Source organism: Gadus macrocephalus, chromosome 16, assembly GCF_031168955.1.
Source record: "Gadus macrocephalus chromosome 16, ASM3116895v1".
Taxonomy (NCBI): Eukaryota; Metazoa; Chordata; class Actinopteri; order Gadiformes; family Gadidae; genus Gadus; species Gadus macrocephalus.
In genome coordinates, this window is record NC_082397.1 from 22,134,829 (window position 1) to 22,155,703 (window position 20,875).

At 46.7% G+C, this 20,875-nt stretch overlaps 1 protein-coding gene across 1 annotated transcript; it reads left to right on the top strand.

The window, feature by feature from the left end:
* Positions 1-976: 976 nt before the first annotated feature.
* On the top strand, positions 977-17,062 carry si:ch211-11n16.2 (zinc finger FYVE domain-containing protein 1). The gene is given in 13 exon segments (XM_060074700.1): positions 977-1,204; positions 2,617-2,898; positions 3,701-3,867; positions 3,869-3,921; positions 4,297-4,514; positions 7,699-7,802; positions 8,294-8,402; positions 8,610-8,707; positions 8,915-9,032; positions 10,390-10,560; positions 13,675-13,867; positions 14,207-14,305; positions 14,958-17,062. Coding segments are annotated over 13 exon segments (1,965 nt in total). The 5' UTR covers positions 977-1,084; the 3' UTR covers positions 15,191-17,062.
* The last annotated feature ends 3,813 nt before the right edge of the window (positions 17,063-20,875 follow it).

A 20,875-nucleotide genomic window follows, 5' to 3' on the forward strand; every position in this document is an offset into this window, starting at 1 on the left:
TTGTGTTCTGCTCTAGAGCCTTTGCCGACAATTTCAGAGTGATAAGTGTCTAACATTGCATCCTCATCCTCCATTCCGGTATAAATTAAATTAAATGTGGTTGTGGTCAAATTGAGCGATTACATTGCCTTGGCCCTGAAATAGAGTCATGTTCATAGTCATTCTTAATTGTAATTAGCCATGTATAGGTGGCCCTACACTGAAGAGTTTAAATTATTCATGGTGGGGGGTATCCTTTTTATGTGTCCCTTTTGTTGAGTTGGAGAGTTTATTCATTATTTCTATCCTCTAATTGGCCTACGTCCCTCCTCCTTAGCACAGAGGAGATGGCAGGAAAATGTAGGAGGAAGGAAGTCAAAAGAGGGAAGGAAAAACCAGGGGAGTGTGGAGATTTGGAATAAGGGAAGGAAGGAAAATAAGGAATAGGAAATATGAAAGGAAGGAAGAAAGGAAGGAAGAAAGGGAGGAGAAAGCAATGCTGTAGTACCTTCCTTTATGTCAATTTAGCAGCAGTGGCGCCATTCAGACATCCATTCTGTGACATGTGATATTTATAGATCGGTACTAACAAATATTTAATGAACATTAGCAAGGAGCTCGAGCAGCAGCACTGCTCCATTAAAATGTCAGTTCAATGGAAACTTTGATTCACTGCAATTTTACTGGTTCTGAGCAAGAATACAGCGTTTGTTAGCACCTATGAGGTCTTATGTGCAGTTGTTTGTTTGCAGGCCAATACAACTAAAACACAGCTGTAAACATGCAATCATGTAATCTATAAGTATGTTATTGCAAATATCTTTAAATTTACTGAGGAAATCTCCAATCATTAATTCCAAGTATCAATATATAAATGTATGTGGCCTTTGCACCACAAGATGATGCCAATGGGTCGCTCGGTCCATCCTAAACACACATGACAGACCACTGACGCGTTCTGACGTCATGTTTAATGCCAGCCCCTTTGTGTCCCACGTGACTCTTCGCACTGTTGTTGTGACTGACTGACTGACAGCGCAGAAGTGGGCGAACTTTCGATTTCGTAGCCGTCCGCTACGGAACAATGTTTTATTATTAAACGAGGATGTCAGACATACTGATGAAAGAAATGGAGAGTATAACGCTTCTTTCTCCCAGAAAGCCGGGGAAACAAACGGAAAAGGACCGCAGTTTCCTACTTGTAGACGAACAGGAAAACCTGCAGGTAGCTAACGATGACTTAGCTTAGCTTAAAACTAGCCGCTACGCCTCGTTTTAGAGAGACAAAGCACTAATGCAATGCCATGCTCACTATCGAGCTTCTCTTTTGATAGGGTCATAGTCAGACAATGAATAGAGATGGCAGCTTGGCCAACACAGAAGATCCTTATAAAATGGGGACTGGTCAAAAAAAGTACAGATGGAGTGTGTGTGTGTGTGTGTGTGTGTGTGTGTGTGTGTGTGTGTGTGTGTGTGTGTGTGTGTGTGTGTGTGTGTGTGTGTGTGTGTGTGTGTGTGTGTGTGTGTGTGTGTGTGTGTGTGTGTGTGTGTGTGTGTGTGTGTGTGTGTGTGTGTGTGTGTGTGTGTGTGTGTGTGTGTGTGTGTGTGTGTGTGTGTGTGTGTGTCATGAAATGATAGGGTTATTAATAGCCCACACGAAACAAGACTCCCTTTTGTGTTGTTTTATGTCTCCTTATAAACCCATGTCTTACCACACATTGATATAAGACTAACCATCAATTGAAGCAACGCTCAAGGTTCCCAAGTAGGTCTGTTAAGTAAAGGAAAAGTCCATGGTGATTGAGTCACTGTGATTGTGTTATGACCTGAATGCAAATAATTCCATGGCTTAGGGGTGGTGAGTACAAAGACCGATCTGTATGGATTCTCCTTCATTAAAAGAGCCCAGGGAGATGTATGGTATGACCTAGGGATATGCATGATTCAGTGAGATGTATGGTATGACATAGGGATATATATATTATTCAGTGCAATGTATGATATGATTATATAGGGATATATATGATTCAGTGAGATGTATGATATAGCGATATGATTCATGGAGATTTAGGATATTGGGATATATATATGATTCAGTGAGAGATGAATGGTATGATATATAGGGATACATATTATTCATTGAGATGCATTGATTGATATGCTATATCGCTGAATCGTACATATATCTATCATACTATACGTCTCGCTGCCTCTTATACAGTATATTCCTATAGGATATATAAAGGTCAGTGAGATGTATGACATTGGGTTAGGGCATGGTGCAAAAAGATTTATCTAATGGTTTTATTTGAATTAGAATTTTATAAAACACCCAAGGTTTTCTTTGTATTGCAATTCACATGCACATAGCACTTTGCATGCTTTGTCTTTATGTCGAGTAAGATTATTGGACATCAATTGGAGTAATGGCCAACAGTTTAGCACCAAGACCAGCGATGAGACGGTTCACAATCTGTTTGCCAGAAGCAAACAAATTTGTTTCCGTGTCTTGCAAATATCTCTTGGTAGGGCTGAGCATGGCACACTTATAACAGGTGGCCGAAGCATTGATTCCACGTGTGTTGAGGTGACTGGTATAAATAGCGTTCCTCAACAAGCGAACATCCCTCCCCCCAGGTCCATGACGAGTGTGAGTTCGTCGAGCGGCTGGGCTGCGGGGACATGTCCGAGGTCAAGGTCCTCTCCGTCTTCGGCAACACGGGCGACGGCAAGTCCCACACCCTCAACCACATCCTCTTTGGGGGCGAGACTGTGTTCTACACCTCCAAGTCCCCCAGCTCCTGTACCGTGGGGGTGTGGGCCGCCTACGACCCCTCCCTCAGCCTGCTGGCCCTGGACACAGAGGGCCTGCTGGGGGCAGCCACCAATCAGAACCAGAGGATGAGGCTCCTGCTGAAGGTAGAGTCTGCTCCACTGACCTGCTGTTTCTTTTGGGGGAGAATCCTTGCATGTTCCTTTGTCCAAACGTCGCGTTACTTACGACGCAGCTCTGCTACCTGTTCAGTACGCACATGAACCCTTCTGGGACGGTCCTATTGGCCTCATGCAGTACCAGTTTTTCACTCTCGACGTAATGTGCCTGCACCTTTGGAGAAACAGTATTATGGAGGAGAACTAGTATGAAGAATACTGATGTCTTCCATCTGCCTTTCTTCCATCAGTCTGTTTGGTGCTTGGAACAGTGCACTATGATGACTTTCACAGCCATGCTCAATAGGGTTGGGAATCACATGGTACTTCACGATACGATACATGACCCGCGATACCGATAATATCGCGATAGAGCGATTCTGAAATATTCTATATATTGTTAGACAATCGTTTGACGATCCATCGCGATGTATGTCTAACGATGAAAATAAAAATGAATCAAAATGAAGGAAAAGTGCTGGATTTCCGTCTTTATTCACGGTACAAACTGAGTTTTTCAGTTACTGGTCTTTGTTTAGTTCACTCCCGTCCAAGTTTCTTTCATTCATGTTTTGAGCACCACCTTGAAGAGCAGTGAAATACTTTAGACTTTTAGAGCGCCTTATTTTATTAATTAAAATATTGATTTGGGGCGATACTTCCTGTCTATCTCTTTAGGAATGAAGCCAAAAAATGCAAAATAAAGTCTTAATAAATTAATAAATAAAAAGTATTTGTCCAACCCTAATGTGTGCCCACTAACACCCCCCCCCCCCCCCCCCCCTGTAAGGTGTTGGCCGTGTCCGACCTGGTGGTGTACCGCACGCGGGCCGAGCGCCTCCACAACGACATGTTCCAGTTCCTCAGCAGCGCGTCGGCGGCCTACCTGAAGCACTTCACACCCGAGCTGAGGGCCCTGTCCAGCCGCTGCGGCCTGGACGTGCCCCTCTCCTCCCTGGCCCGCCGTCATCGTCTTCCAGGAGACCACCCACACCCAGCTGCTGGGCCACGGTGGGCACAGCAACAAAACACCCACACATCCAGGGAAGCAAACAGATACTGTGTGAGGACGTTTCTTCAGACTTTCTTCAGACTACATTCGTCACCGTGAGCTGCAGATGGCCTCACGTTTATTTTTATTACAACATCATTTCACAATGGATTGGAACTCCACTGGATCAAAATACGGTTAATACCTGGATAGACAGACATTAATGTGTCACACACACACACACACACACACACACACACACACACACACACACACACACACACACACACACACACACACACACACACACACACACACACACACACGCACACTTCTGGGTGGACTGGTTTCTATGTAAATAGGACCCGGTGCTGATCTCTCTCTCCCCCCGTTAGAGTCCCTAGCGGCGGGCCACGCTGACACGCTGCTCCAGCGGCGCTTCCACGACCTGAGCCTCGGGACAGAGGCCTTCAGCTCCATGCAGTATGTGGGCACCCAGACCGTGGCCCCGCCCACCGACTACAGCCTGCTGCTGGAGGCCGTCCGGCAGCAGGTGCGCAACACCCACACCCGCTCGCCTCGCCAGCCCGCCATCGTGTTCCGCGCCCTGGAGGTAAGCTACGTCTACACCCGCCAAGAGAGCCCTCACAACGTTTGTCCCCCGGTCGGAATAAGACTGGAATGTGCTGAGAGACTCGCTCTTGGCATGATAAAGCGGTTGTTTAAATGTGAAGATCTCTCCCTCCTTGCCTGTTGCCTACCTTTCCTAATGGTTGACCAATGAGCAGAGAGGGGCGAGGTGGTCAGGTGACACGGTTCACCTGCGCTCAGGTCAATCGTTGGCGTGAATCTATCTCTAATTCGTTGATTCCCTTGGGCTATGATAATCTCTTTTGTTCGTTCGTGCCCTCCTTTGTTCTTTTGTTTTCAAATCAGACCCACAATAACAGTAAATGAGGGAGAAACAAAACAATAAATATTTTATATAGATCCATATGCAGTCAATCACAAATGAAATAAGTGCTTGACTTTGTTTTTGTCTTATCATTAAAATCAAAAGAACCCAAAACGATAAATCCAGAAATCTGAAATTCCAAAAGTAAATCTCATCAAAATGTATTTTGAAAAAGTCAATCAAAGAGCAAACCTCAGAAACACCCCATCGACTGGTCCCACAGCTGTCAGAAGGGCTTAGGAGGGTTCCTCACTGAGTGAAATGACCCAGAAGGGTCAAAGTGGCAGCCATGATATCGCTCACTATCTTCCGAAAAAGCCTCACCTGTTCAGAGTCCACCTCGACACTGCATAGCCACCCTCCCCCTTCTGGCCACCATTGTACACTGTATTGTGTTGTGTTATATTGTATTGTATTTTATTATAGTACTTAACTGTGTAGCAACTGCAGTAGCTGCTATCATTGCTGTAACACGGAGAATTGGTTAGCCTAGCGATTGTTGTACTTGCACTTTGTTCTATGAACATCCTTTCTGTACCGACAGCGATATATTGATACACTTCTTATGACAAATGTACTTATTGTAAGTCGCTTTGGATAAAAGCGTCTGCTAAATGCCCTAAATGTAAATGATGAGAGCTGTTAGATTCTCTAAATGCTACGGAAAGGTGCTTCATGCTTCCTTTCTTATCTCCTTCAGCATAGGGGACTGGACCATCCTTTACGAAAGTAAATTAGATAATGCCTGCCCACCATTCCTTGCAGCAGGGACTTCTAAAGCGACGCACCAATCGAAACAATGACAACAATTATTTTCACACAATCATACAAATTAGGATCTATGGACAGGAGAGCAAGCGAGAGCAACCATTCTCGATGTGAAAACTATTTAGTTCGCTTTTGTGATTGGGAGCCTTTGTTAAAAAACAATTATTTAAATTGCAACCTTTGTAATGGCATTGTAATTTTCACGAGTTGTCCACGTTTTAAAGAGCCTTCATGAAGCAACACGTTAAGAACACATGGGGTATTCAAGTATCTGATATGCCCTATTAGTCATCCATCTCAGGGGTCCAGACTTACATTTTTAACCACTTTTGGCCCCTAACCTAACATTTTAGGAGCACAAACAGGTTAACCAAATAATCACATTTCTACAAATCTTACTATATTGCTAATAAATATTTTGATAATAAATGCAGAAATTACAATGTGCTGTTTCAAATTCAGTGTCACATTTTATTGTGCCCTAAAAAAAGATAAACAGTTCTCATCTATCCCAACGGTTTACACGCTTGCGCGCATGAGTGACAAACTAAACGCCTCTCATGTGAAAAGCCCTTTATCGCACCTGAAGTGATTATTTAAACTACAAATATATTCACAGTAAATACAAATAAAGAAGATAGTGATGGGTCTAAACATAATTTGAATTAAAACATTCCTTGAGCATGTGCATGTTTCACTTTTATGTGGCCAATCCAAATATTCTTTGGTTTCCCTTCGATTAGGATCCTTGCGTAATGATTTTGCATTCCATGGTCGAAACGTTGATGTCCCCATCGATAATAATTGATATATACGGAGCATCCTTGATCTTCGTGTCAGTCTTCCCCTTCAGAGTATCCACAATTACTCAAACGAATTGGGTGCATTCTCTATCGTTGTTGTATGTTTCGTAAAGTTTTAAGCCATTCTTCCTTTGAATGTCGAGCTGGCTTTTGAATTTGGTGAAGGGTAGTTCCTCCTTAGCAACGAAGTATGCCGTGTAAAATTTCAGCATCATTTCTGCCTCATCTGCACTATGATTTACAGCCTCTTGTCTTCTAAAAGCAACCGGCAGTGGCCTTGCTTTTTCATTTATTAACATATATAGGCATACTCTATGCTTGAGGCTAAGATTGTGTTTAACTAGTGTATTGTGTTTGAACTCCAAAGTGCCTGCCCTGTCGGCAAACTTGGTGTTCACCGCAGTTCTGGGGTAGCGACTTTAACATTCGCAGTTCATGGAGTTCGTCTTCTGACAGTACATTAACTCGCAGCCTGTCTTCCCGAAAATGGTGGGTTCGGCCCTTTATAGCCACACAAACGTCTGGATCATCATCCGACTGGGACACTATAGACTGTGGCACTGGCACACTAGCCGCAGGTCGGAAGAACAAGTCAATAGTTTGCTTGCTCATTGTTCAAACGCACGTAGCAGGTTGTGAAATCTTTCTCCTTCTCACAGACGTTTCCGCTCGCCCGATAATCTCTAGGACACCACAAATTCCCTATCCTTCTCACACTCCCTATCCTTTTCACACTCATTGGCCTGCTACAGATTCTAGATTCATTGATGCGCCTCTTCCGTTTAACGTGTAAAAATCCAAAAATAAAAAAGGGGTAATTTACTGGTTGCACATGTACGACCAGATGTAAAATTCATTCGCACACTCCCAAATTTTGCTTGCAGAATGCGACCATTTGGTCGAAATCTTGGTCCCTGCATCTTGGGAACATTGTATTTTCATCAAGGGAGAGCCACGTCCATAACATCCACCGTTGCATGATGGCGTACCCTAGTGCAGGTCCAGTCGGATTCTCTCACGAAATGCATTGAATCAATAGCAACTAAAATGACTTAAAAGCATGCCAGATCCTTAACTAATGCCCTTAATGGTTCAGGACCAGGGCTGCCAGATTGGGCCAGATTTCCCGCCAAATCAGGCAACCTTGGCCGCAGCACACTGTAGCCTAGTCATTTAAATAGTGGAGATAGAATTATAAAGGGTTGTGGACTGTAATATTGTCTCCCCTGGGTCCTGCTGAGCTCTAACGCCCTGCCCTGTTGCCCCTCCAGGCTTTAAGTAAGCGCTTCTGTGGGGAGATCTCAGACAGCCTCATCACCCTCAACTTCTTCCCTGACGAGTACTTCACCTGCTCCTCCGTCTGCCTCAGCTGCAAGTAAGTCCTCCCGGGCCTCCTGTCCACTGCTGCTGCTCCGTCCAGACGAGCAGCCACAGCCTATCTGGGCTTTGAGAGAGGCCATAACATCCAAGGCTTGAGGTAGGATTTAACAGCTGTTATTGGAGTGTAATTGGTTAGAAATAGCAAAGCCATCCACCAGCTATTAGTGAGTGAAATGCACTTCGAGAATATCAGTGTAGAGTTGACTGCGCCGACCTCTGTGTGAGCCAATTAAAGTTTAACATCATATTTAATCATATTTTCCCTGATTGGTTAGGTTGAATCAATCTGGCCTTTCCATCAGAGATGAGTGAGCAGCAACACTTCTCAATGGCAGAGGAACTCGTTTTTATATATTTTTGGTTTATTAAATAAATGGTCGTACTCGTATTATGGAAATGTGAGGTTTTCACCCGAGAGGTACGATATATGTTTTTTTTTTCATTGCCGTGGTTCTGGTAGCGAGCGATTGTCCTGTCTGCCCCCAGTGTGCGCTGTAAGAATGGGATGAACCACCTGAGGGACAAGGTCCCCCACGTAGCGGATGGTCTGTGCCAGTACGCACACCAGTTCAACAACAAGGTCCTCATCTGCAAGGTACCACACACATACAGACATACAAACATGCATACATCTGAGTTCAGATGAGCACTGTCCTATAATGTGTGTGTGTGTGTGTGTGTGTGTGTGTGTGTGTGTGTGTGTGTGTGTGTGTGTGTGTGTGTGTGTGTGTGTGTGTGTGTGTGTGTGTGTGTGTGTGTGTGTGTGTGTGTGTGTTCTATCTATCGCTGTCTCTACCTCCAGAGGTGCTACGAAGGAGGGAGAGAAGTGATTGTGGTGCCCAAGACCTCCTCTTCTGCAGACAACCCATGGTTTGGACTGGCCAAATACGCCTGGTCTGGGTATGTACTCACTCTCTCTCTCTCACTCACTCACTCAATCTCTCAATCTCTCTCTCACTCACTCACTCACTCACTCACTCACTCACTCACTCACTCACTCACTCTCTCTCTCTCTCAGGCTGCATACGTTCAGTCCCCTACTAATTCCTACTGCAGTTGTTTCTTTGTATTCTCTAACGTCTCTCTCTGTCTGCCTCTCTCCCCCAGGTACGTGCTGGAGTGTGGTAACTGTGGGATCATCTACCGCAGCAGGCAGTACTGGATGGGCAACCAGGACCCTGAGAGCGGCGTGGTGCGGCCGGAGGTCAAGCACGTGTGGGAGGGCGTGAGTACTCTCCTGAAGCCAGCCTCTGGTGCACCTCGTTTACCACACACACACACACACGCACACGCACACGCACACGCACACACACACACACGTGTCTGTAGACACACGGTCCCTTGATGAATTTGACCTGATTTGAATTGAATTGCCGTAGGCTATTTAATCAATGAATTGTATTTAACAGGTTTTAGAAATAGATGAAGACGTGAAGATGAAGCTGTGCTTGTCTGCGCAGTGTGGCGGAGGAACAGCAGTGCCCCCTACTGATTGTAGGAGAACAGTTCACCCCGACTCCCCTTGTTTACCTGCTGATTACTGCTCAGTCAGCGGGGGCGGCTGTAGCTCATGTATGTCTTCGTCTCAAGGCCGACCCGAGAGAGAATACTGATAAGATAAGATAATCGTGTCTCAGCTCACGAGACGAGACACGATATTCGGTTCACGAGATCGAGACGAGACGAGATTTTAAGAACACTACAATGACAAAATATATGACTGGACCAACAGACTTTTATTTAACCGAGTTGCACATGCATTTTGAAATGTTTTATTACAACTCTTAACATTCATGAAATTGAAACTAAAACTAAAATGTATCAAAGTTGAAGTAAAATAAATTAAATTAATTAATTCTCAAACAATATTATGTGCAAAACCAAATCAAAGTTCTACTCCATCAATACAGAGTGTAAATAGTGCAAACAGAGTCTGACCAAGTATCTCACTGACAACTTGGTATTGTCCGTGTCTTATCACTTGTCACTCTACTGCCATTCATAATTTCCGCCGGGTACCCAATATGCTGCCAAACAAATCATTTAAAAGTGGCGGGGGCATCTTCAACGGTAATACGGGTATTTTCCGACGTCATTCTGGCTGCCTATGGCTGCTTCCCCTGCTTCCCCTCCTTCTCCTCCTCTTCTTCTTTTCCTTCTCCTTCGTAAGGTTCTGGCAGGCTAGACGTATCGAAGGCGCATTACTGCCCCTACAGGCCACAAATAGAAGTTTGGATAGCTCAGAAATCTCGCGAGACAGATTTTTAACGCGAGGGGTAATATCGTCGAGTTTAATCTCGCGAGATCTCGTGGCACGAGATCTCGTCACACCCCTACAACTTTATTAATCCCCCGTAGCAGAAATTTGTTCCTTTGATTTGTTGTTGATCCTCCCGATGACAATTAATTACGTTCCCGGGACGACGGGACGTCGTTAGTTTTAATCTCTGCCTACTCAATGTGTGCAGTCGATGAACCCCCACTTGCATCCTCACTGGTTCCCATCACTTTCTCTCCTCTTCCCACCCATACCCCAACTCCTTCCTCCTTCTCTCCCCTGTCCTCTCTGTTCCCGGCCCCAGAGCGAGGCCTTCCTGGTGGACCACCAGAACGCGGCCCAGAGGGTCCTGGACGGGGTCAACTACGTGGTCCAGTCCGTGTCCGAGTACAGCACGGGGCCCACTAAGGCTGTGACCGCCTGGCTCACGGACCAGGTGGCCCCGCCCTACTGGAGGCCCAACAACCAGATCACTGTGAGTGCTGACACACACACACACACACACACACACTCACACTCACACTCACACTCACTCACTCTTTCTGAAATATACAAAGTCACTTAGCCTTTGCGGTAATCCCTATATGTGGAAGGAAGGAATGGTGAGCACCTGTAAGCATGGTTTACAACACAAGTGGTTATACACTTATACAAAGTTACAGCACTAAGAGTAAAAATTGGAGAACAGGTAACAGGGTTTTATATGCAGCGCTTTACAACCTGTGGGAGCTATAACATAAAGATAATATAGATAAATGTATATTATATTATCATAAATATTGTTTAGTAAGTTGGTTTCATTCCATCGTATGTTTTCCATTACAGTGTATTCCATTGATGTTTTGTGTTCTTTTTTTTTGCTAAATTGCTTCCGAACCGGCCATGGCCTGCCGGCAGTAATAGTATTACTACGACACTGATAGTAGAAATAGTTGTGTCTATAGGGGTGCCGGCACTCTTCACTCATCTACTGCTTGTGTATTTATACATTGTTTACCGTTTGCAATGAGGTGGTCTGCAGCAGGTCTTGATGACCATTCAGTGGTGCGCCGACCGTCGGAGGCTGGGAACCACTGGTATATGGGGAGCCTTCATGGGAGAGCTGGGACACTTCATGGGTGGAGCCAGCAGCAGGGTAGCACGAGGACGAGGGAAAGGATGGGTCTAAATATTCATACAGAGGAGTGTGGCGCCTGGCTGAAAAAAAACTAGAACAACTGGTTTGGCCAAACAGGGAAGACACTGAGAATTAATCCAACATGACGATAGGATTGCTGGGACAGTTTTCACACAAGTGTTACGTAAATTAAGCACATAAGCTGCATTACCCCCACATAGCCACACGGGAGCAGGATCAAACATATAAGCTGCATCACCCCATCATAGCCACATGGGAGCGGGATCGAACACATAAGCTGTAATTAATATACATAGCCACAAGGGGGGCAGGACCCAAAATACAAGCTGCAATAACTACTCCAGCCACAGATGGCAGCACCTTTAGACAGGTGAGGAAGCCGGAGACAATACGTCACATAGGCCACGCCTACTTGATAAAAACGGAGCGGGAGTCAGATCGGAGGTGTGAAACATATGGCAGCCCGGAGCTACTAGATAGATGCGGAGGTCTGCGGTATGTCGCTCCATGCGGGTTAAATACAATTCCCCTCCTTTTGCTTCATAGTTACCATACCGAAATACTTTAACACTAGGATTCCCACGTTTTGTAGCCACTGATTCCTCTTCATTAACTATTGGCCAGTCTATTTATTCACAGTCAGAAAACAATTATATAAAAGCAACATAAAATATTAAACCACATTCTTCTGCCCTTGATGTTTACCAAGTACACTACCGAATGCTTTGTCTTGTATATTTGAGTCACTGCAGAAGATGTGCAGAAGCATCAGGGTTCTGGTAGAATAAACTCACAGGCTCTCGATTGCACAGTGGACTTGATGACTCAAAGACTCAGATCTGACTGACTCGTCTCCACCTAAAACAGGCCCAACTGTGTGAAGAAAAGGATCAGCATTAGATACTGAGCGTTTTGACCTTCAGGTACAAACTAGATACAGACACAATGTCTTTCAGCTACAAACTATATACAGAAACAATGTCCTTCAGATACAATCTAGATACAGACACAGGGCCCTATTTGAACGGTCTGAAACGCGAAAAGCAGTAGCTTTGTTGGCGGATCTCTGGCGCTGTTGCTATTATACCGGCGGATAAATGACTCTTGCGCCCAACGCAAATCTAAAATGGGTTGGTCTGAAACCCGTAGGTCTGTTTTGGGCGTAACCTGCAACAAACCAATGAGAGTTCGATCTTCTGTCCCCTTTAAGAGCCAGCGCATTTTAACTTGACGAGTTGATATTTTGACAGCAGTCGGCTCAGATTAGGCCAAATTATAGCCCTAATTCACACATGGAAAAGCGTTTTCTTCTACAACTTCAGAAACACTGAGGCCTCACGTAAATTTCAGCAAAGAGAACTTAACACATATATGATATGCAGTCCTGTGGCCGCAACTGTGGTTCTATTTAATGATATGCGGCAATACATTAACAAACATAGTTTACACATTATCCTGATCGATCGTTCATATTATGCATGTGTCCCCCGTTAATATACAGTACATTGCCATGGATGGACTGTGTAGTGTGTTATGTGTTTAGTTAGCGTATGTTTAAACAGATGGGTGCACGCGCAAGCGCCACACATCACCCAATTTCATTCATTCTTTTAAACACTCCCTCGCGGTAAAACTATGTTTACTCATGATCAAATAGTCATCAATCCTAAAAGTTATGGGCTTGTACACGATGTCTGTGTCAAGAAAATATGTGTTTGCTGTACGGTGTTTGCAGATGCATTGTTTTAAAATGCACAACTTCTTACCTCTGTATCAGCTGTTCTTTCCCAAATAATTTAACCAACGTTATAATTACCCTAAAACGAGATTTTTCACAATCCAGATGCTATTTCTATGCAGTTTCACACATATGCGCCCTGTAGAAATCTTTAAAATCATAATATTTAAATTAGGCCAATCCTTTGCATGTTTGTGCTGTGTGTAGCCTGCGTGTGAGTAAGCTTATGTTGCAGTTCCGACCTGCCTTGGCACGTCAAAATAGCAACACCAACTGCGCTATCCGCTAGGGCATTTAGACCAGGTTTTTGCCGGTCAGTGGCGCAATGGCTTTTTCGATCAGTAAAATAGCACCATGTATCATTTGCGCTGGAACCCGCCTCTGCTTTTCGCCCACGTGCCTCTCAGAGAGCAAGTGTAGTGGCGCGAGTTTGCTGCGGGGGAAAACTAGCAACGATACATTGTGTAGAAAGTCAATTGCGCAGGGTGCAAATAGGGCCCACAATGTCCTACAGGTACAATCTAGATACAGACACAATGTCCCTCAGACACAATGGCCTTCATTGCCTTCAACAGACAGATTTTTATCCCACTCATACAGAACAAGAACAATATAATCATAATGACATGGTCCCATGGCCATCATATGACGCCGTCTCCAGGAGGCCCCTCACAGCTTAGTCCCTGTCCCTGTGTCTCCCCTCCTCTGCCCAGGTGTGCCAGGGATGCAAGAGGGAGTTCGAGGAGGCGGAGAGGAAGCACCACTGCCGCTCCTGTGGCGAAGGCTTCTGCCAGCCCTGCTCTTGCCACAGGATGCCCGTGCCGGAGAGGGGCTGGGGGGCGGCGCCGGTCCGAGTGTGCCAGACCTGCCACCGGCACGGGGGGCCGTCGGACACTGGCACCCAAGGTGAGGCGCGCCCAGGGAAACACAGCCGGTCATGGCATTGTTCCGGCAGTAGAACGGGTTTACGTGACTCCACTTGATCGCTTCCTTACTTGCTTAGTTTTCTCCTCACTCTCCCTTATGCTTTTTCTTGCATTTTCTCATTGCTCTTTGTCCCTTTACCGGTTCTAATTGGACCTCCTCTCTCTCTCTCTCTCTCTCTCTCTCTCTCTCTCTCTCTCCCCCCTCTCTCTCTCTCTCTCTCTCTCTCTCTCTCTCTCTCTCTCTCTCTCTCTCTCTCTCTCTCTCTCTCTCTCTCTCTCTCTCTCTCTCTCTCTCTCTCTCTCTCTCTCTCTCTCTCAGTGTCCAAAGCGGAGCCCCGGGGCCTCATGGCTCGCAGGGTAACGGAGGTGGCCCAGTCCACCCTGGACATGGTCACCAACGCCGTGGACTACCCTCTGTGTGAGTACAGCTGCGTCTCTCGGCTCCCAGTGTTAAGTGCGTTGGATGCAGGCGTTTTGGTTCAACCACCCAGAGCTATTTTGTCGATGTGAAAAAACCCAGACCCAGATCGATCATTAATGGCTCCACAGATATAAGGGCCGGCTATACAATCTAGGGCTCTAGGCTAGATAACAACTGAGAGACTATATATCAAGTGGGGTTTGTATTGCTCCGTTGGAGAGAAGGGAAATCACTTCAGACACTGAAACAGTGAGCCATTGATGCTACTAAATCTGTTCTACGACTTCAACTGCAACTTTACCATATTGGATGACAAATGTAATTTATCCTTGTAATTCAGAGCCTTGTGGTGTGAGCTGTCTGCGGCAGTGGTACGACATGTCAACATCTAATGCTTATACTCACACCCAGTGCTCCCAGAAGATGATGCGTAGTTTTTCCTTCGTTTATTAGCCATAGATAAAAAAAATGTTAAATGCAGATGTTGTGTTTCGACGGGGGGGAACGGGCGAAATTTTGAAGGTCCACCCTTCCTTGGAAAGCTATCAACCTTTAGAATACTACCTGAAAGGTTACAACAACAGTCCAAGGTCGTCTGATGGACAACCTAAGGCGTTCCGCTTAAATTGGTTTCCCCCCCCCCCTACAGGCTTTGTGAAGGGCATGGCCCGGCCAGATTACTGGATCCCCGACCAGGATATCACCCAATGCCACCAGTGCACCAAGGGCTTCACCCCAGCCATGTCCAAACACCACTGCAGGGCCTGCGGCCAGGGCGTGTGCGGCCCCTGCTCCACGCACACCAAGCCGGTGCCGTCCCGCGGCTGGGACCACCCGGTGCGGGTGTGCGACGGTTGCCACGCACACCAGGGCGCCCTGTAACCCGCCCCCCCCCCGCACCTCCTGGTCTTGTCCTAGTCCCCCCTTCCCCCCATCGAGGGCCCACCAGGACCCGGAACACCGTCCCCCCACCCCCACCACGATTCAGGGGCCGTCAGGTCGGACGTTTAGGCATCACAGGCCTCGTCTTGAGGTTGGATAAAGACATTCTGATGCTTCAAAAGACTGGTAGTCACTGGAACACTAGTCGGCACTGATAGCCGACCCCCTTGCGTACCGCTCCCGTCGCCAAGGGTGATCCTTCACCGCGCATTTGCGACGATAGACACGTTAACATTCCACTTCGATCATCTCAACGAATCCCGAATTCCCTGTCCCGGGAACGACCAGGCAGGGGGCAAGAGACTTCCTTCCACCCCAGGGAGAGGGAGAGGGGGAGTGGACAGAGCAGAAGGGGTCTGGGACATCCACTTTTATACTCTGTTACACAGCACAGAAGTACACACCCTGCACCCCGCGGACCCCCTGGACCTGGATCTGCCCAGGCCCCCACAAGACTTCTTCTACAAGACGGGAATCTTCGTTCTAACATGAGGGAACAATGAGGGAGAGTGCGTGTGTATCACCGTATCTTCACTACCTTACGGTTACGGCCTGATATGAGGCGCTGGAACTCCGACAGATCCCAACGGTAACGCCTTTTGTTTTAACCTCCCGGTGCGGACAAGGACGCGCGGAACAAAGAATTGACAGGTGATAAAGCCTGCGTTGAGGGCCGCCAGATTGGACAAATCCTGCACAGTCAGCAGTTTATTAACCGTTAATGGAAAAGGGAAGCGTTATGTTCTGATTGGAAGCCCCCCTCCTCCTCTCGACCCCCTCCTCCTCTCACCCCCCTCCCTCTCTATCCCCCCTCCTCCTCTCACCCCCCTCCTCCTCTCGACCCCCTCCTCCTCTCACCCCCCTCCTCCTCTCACCCCCCTCCTCCTCTCCCCCCCCTCCTCCTCTCACCCCCCTCCTCCTCTCAGTCCCCTCCTCCTCTCACCCCCCTCCCTCTCTATCCCCCCTCCTCCTCTCCCCCCCCTCCTCCTCTCCCCCCCCTCCTCCTCTCACCCCCCTCCTCCTCTCACCCCCCTCCTCCTCTCACCCCCCTCCCTCTCTATCCCCCCTCCTCCTCTCACCCCCCTCCTCCTCTCACCCCCCTCCTCCTCTCACCCCCCTCCCTCTCTATCCCCCCTCCTCCTCTCACCCCCCTCCTCTATCCCCCCTCCTCCTCTCACCCCCCTCCTCCTCTCACCCCCCTCCTCCTCTCAGGCCCCTCCTCTCAGTTCCCCCACCCTGCCCCACGGTGCACCTGCCCCGCTGGGGTTAGCGAGCACCAGACCTTTCGACGTGATGCAATTAGCTAGGCCCACGTGTAGGACGCTCATGCAATAGTTAGCCTCCTGTAACACGGCGGCGGTCCTGCTGGAGGAGGTGTGGCGCGGGGCGGACGGCTGCCACGCGCCCTGCGTTAACATAGTACTGCAAACATTCCGACCTGCATCCAAGCCTTTATACTATCTACAGAGACGGACCACACTGCAGTGAAGTCATCCAGAGACGGTCACTGTCCTGGCCCATCGCGGCACAAAGGGAGTGCCTTTTAACTTACTGGAGAGATGCTGACATTTTTAATTGCTTGCCATGTGAAGCCCATATATATAGTATTTTGAGGTAATGTTACTAGTTACTAGTTTCTGTCAAAGGGAAATGGTGGACCTGGAGTACTGGATGAATAGATGCTTATTATCTTCTGCCTTTTGAGTAGGTGCAGGTTACCAGTTCATGATTGAGTACAGTCCACATCAAATTGACAATGTTGATTTGTTTTCTTTAACCAGATTGTCTAAATAAAGACTGTTTACTTCTTGAGGCAAACTATTTTCTCAGTCTGACTTGCTTTTCTCTCTCTCTCTCTCTCTCTCTCTCTCTCTCTCTCTCTCTCTCTTCTCTCACTCTCACTCTCACTCTCACTTCCTTGCTTCCTTGGGGACAAGGTCGTCACAAGTTCATGTTCCATGGTCACCAGGATTAATGTCTAATGGCTACTTCCTTCCCCCAAACCAATTACACTGCCCACATAGCTTTGAACCAAAGCAGTCATGGCTGGCTTATGAGAACTTCTCGCAGACATTTGACTATTAACTGAAGCTGGAAGTATCTGACAACAGAGGTGACAATAAGGCTGAACCTTCCCTCAAGCATTGTGAAGAATGGGATGCTAAACACTGTTATAGTTGTTATTTAAATCTAAACCAAAATAACAATAACTGAAGGAGGAAACCAGTGTCTTACAAACATATTTTAAGTAGCATCCATATGCAGTCAACCACACACAATCCTTTAGTTTGCTTTTGTCATTTCATCATTAACTCAAAAAAGATGACAAAAAGATTAACCTATAAAAGTGAAAATACAAAATATCCAAAGGGGCAGCTCCAAAACAGCCATCAGAAGGCACAAACTACAACACAGAGTCCAGATGAAACAAGATTTCAAACATGATGAGACATACAGTAGAGCATTTTTATATTCAGGTTTAGTAAACTTACAAGTAGACAAATGTATTCCATTTATTATTATTATAAAGTCTTTAGAGATTCTGCCTCTTGTATCACTAGGGTCTAAAGCCCAATTGTTACCGGAGACAAGAGTTCATCAGGCCAGATGCCACTTGCCTGGCTCATTGTTATTCACCAAACCTCCTGGATCCACCATCTTTAAAACTTGGCATGAAGTTAATATAAGCGTGAAATGGTCTGGCCCTACAGATCGAGGGACTCTAAAACCAATTGGAAATAAATTGCACTGAATATATATTTATTTTACATTTATCAATTCATTACTAATTGGCAAAACCAATTGTCAATGTTTGGTTTTCATAAAGAATATATTGTTAATGACACTGCCTCACATATCTTTTTGGTCTGTGAAAGGAATGCCTCTGTATTTTATTCGGCTAAACCATATCCAATTAACCCCAATTAGAGAACCCAGTGCGAAGGGAGCGTACTATTGACACGTGACACCAGAGTCACGTGTCAATAGTCAGGTTGTGTAGTTGTGGTACATCCCTGTATTTCCACAAGGGGGCAGTGGTTGATCAATTTGGGACTGCACCAGGACAGACTAGAGGGCCATGATGATGTCCTATTTAAAAGTCATTAGCATATTCTCCGATGTTTAATTTATCAACGTCCGCATTACAAGAGCTGACAACTTCCAGTCGGAGTTGGCGACTGGATTGATTAATGACACAAAGATAGAGGTAGAGAAAGATAAATGGTGGGATAGATAGATATATAGTGGGATGGATAGAGGTGTTTAAGTGGGATATATAGATAGATTTTTGGATATATATTGTGATATATATATAGTGGTATCGCCAGATAGATAGATAGAGGCAAGAATTAAAGAGGAATCGATAGATAGATAAATAAATAAATATATAGATATTGATAGTGGTCATATCGATGGATATTGATAAATGTACTTTAAGATGCATGCCATATGCAAATGTCTCTGTTGCACAGGGTGTAATGATGTATCGAAATGCATGCAGGATCAGACCCGGACTCTGCACTGTGACCCGGTGTCCAACAGCAAAGACCAACTCAGAAGTAAAAAACAAAAAACACATAAGCCATATGGTGGAAAAGGCCTCTGCGCGTACCGCCCATGCAACCGGATGGGATGAGGTAAACGTTGACTCTCCATAACCAACATGTGAGATGTGAGAGCAGGATGATGAATAATGCATAGCATATACATTGCTGGAGGGTTTACAGCTTACCGGTAACCCCTCGCCCATATGGTGCCGACAGTGACGCGGGGATGCATGCCCTGCATTGGTGACTAAGCACTCCAAAGCCCCCCCCTTCCCCCCACACACACACACACACACACAAACCCTTAACTATTTCCACCAGCACTTGTCTCCATCTCTCTGTTGGCCTCTTATGCAAGACAGAGCAAGAAGACACTTTTATGTGCTCCGTTCGTCTGGTTCAGAGTGGAGACATGCAAAACAAAGGCTGAGTGAAGGCATTTGGGATCGGCTCTTCGCACAACGATGAGTGACAGCGGGCTGGGGTGTGTGTGTGTGTGTGTGTGTGTGTGTGTGTGGGGGGGGGGGGGGGGGGGGGGTACATCACAGCACATGGGGTTGTTTAGTAGATAAAAAATTTCGCACTGCTGTGTGTGTGTGTGTGTGTGTGTCTGTGTGTGTTTGTGTGTGTGTCTGTATGTGTGTTTGTGTGTGTGTGTGTGTGGGGGGGGGCCATAACTGTGTCCTTGCCTTTGCTTTTGAGGTCAGCTGCATCCTGCAGGTCTAACCAACGTTTTTCTGAACAGGTGCTCATTCCTCCCTGCACCCACCTGAGCCACCCTCTGCCTCTGTCCTCTGGTCTGTGGTCAGCATGTTGTGTCCAATCTACAGAGTACACAGGCGTTCATCTGGAGCAGTGGATCACACTCATCCATCATCCATACCTCTAGTGTTTCAGTTTGGCCCACTATTGAATTCCATTGTGTGTCACTCACGGTATCCGAGTAGGGGAATGGGCAGACGAGCTAGTGTGCTAATCAATAGCAAACATATGCAATTAATCAATGTAATTACTAGCTCCTAGCTCCAAGGACTGCAAGGTCGTGGTGATATTCATTGCAATTAGCACAGTTGGAGTGTGTGTGTGTTTGTGCGCGCCTGTCCATTTAATGGCGGTCGAGTTTTTTGTCTAACTTAATTTTGGTAGATAGCATAACAGCCTGGGATCAGAAGGTTAAACATATAGCCTGCGTGCGTGTGTGTGTGTGTGTGTGTGTGTGTGTGCGTGCCTGTGTCTGTGTGTGTGTGTGTGTGTGTGTGGCAGGGGGGAGGGGCTGGCGCTTTGGTTGATTAAGTCGGAAGATACGAATGAGATTGCATGCGTGCGTCTGACGCATTATCCTGCTGATCCGACAGTCAAGGCACGAGCCATTACACAAACACACACTACAAACGCCCTGCTTATAGGATACGATATCGCTTGTAGCCATCGCTTACCTACACACACGCACACATACACACACACACATAGACACACACAAACACACACACACACACACACACACACACACATAGACACACACAAACACACACACACACACACACACACACACACACACACACACACACACACACACACACACACACACACACACACACGTCCACGTACATGTATCCATTCACTCTCTCACTTAATCAAAGGGGGATATTGTGGGGCCTCCGGGCGTCCCGGCCACCCACCTCGTGGTTGTCCAGAGGAGTGTCGGGAGGGGAGTGGGAGGGGAAGACGTTTGTGTTGAAGCAGCGCCGCCTGCCGCTGGGCCCCGCTGTCCCAGGCCTCCCGGCCTCCCAGCCAATCAGCGGCTTTGTGGTGGGCTCGCATGGGGCCAAGTGGAGGTCACACCCTACGGTGGTCCTCGCCGCAGTGGTGGCACGGCTCTGTCCGACACAAAGTGTGTTGGAACCAGGCCTCTTCTTTTTTCTCTCGCAATATCAGATGTTCCAGTCGCTGTCTGACACGGAGAGAGACCTTTTTTTTTGGTCTATGCCCCAAATCTAAATGAGGCGTTGACAAATTACCCCTTTTTTTAAATGCATTTGGGAATTGGTTTTGGCCGAATCGTATTGCAAATCCATTC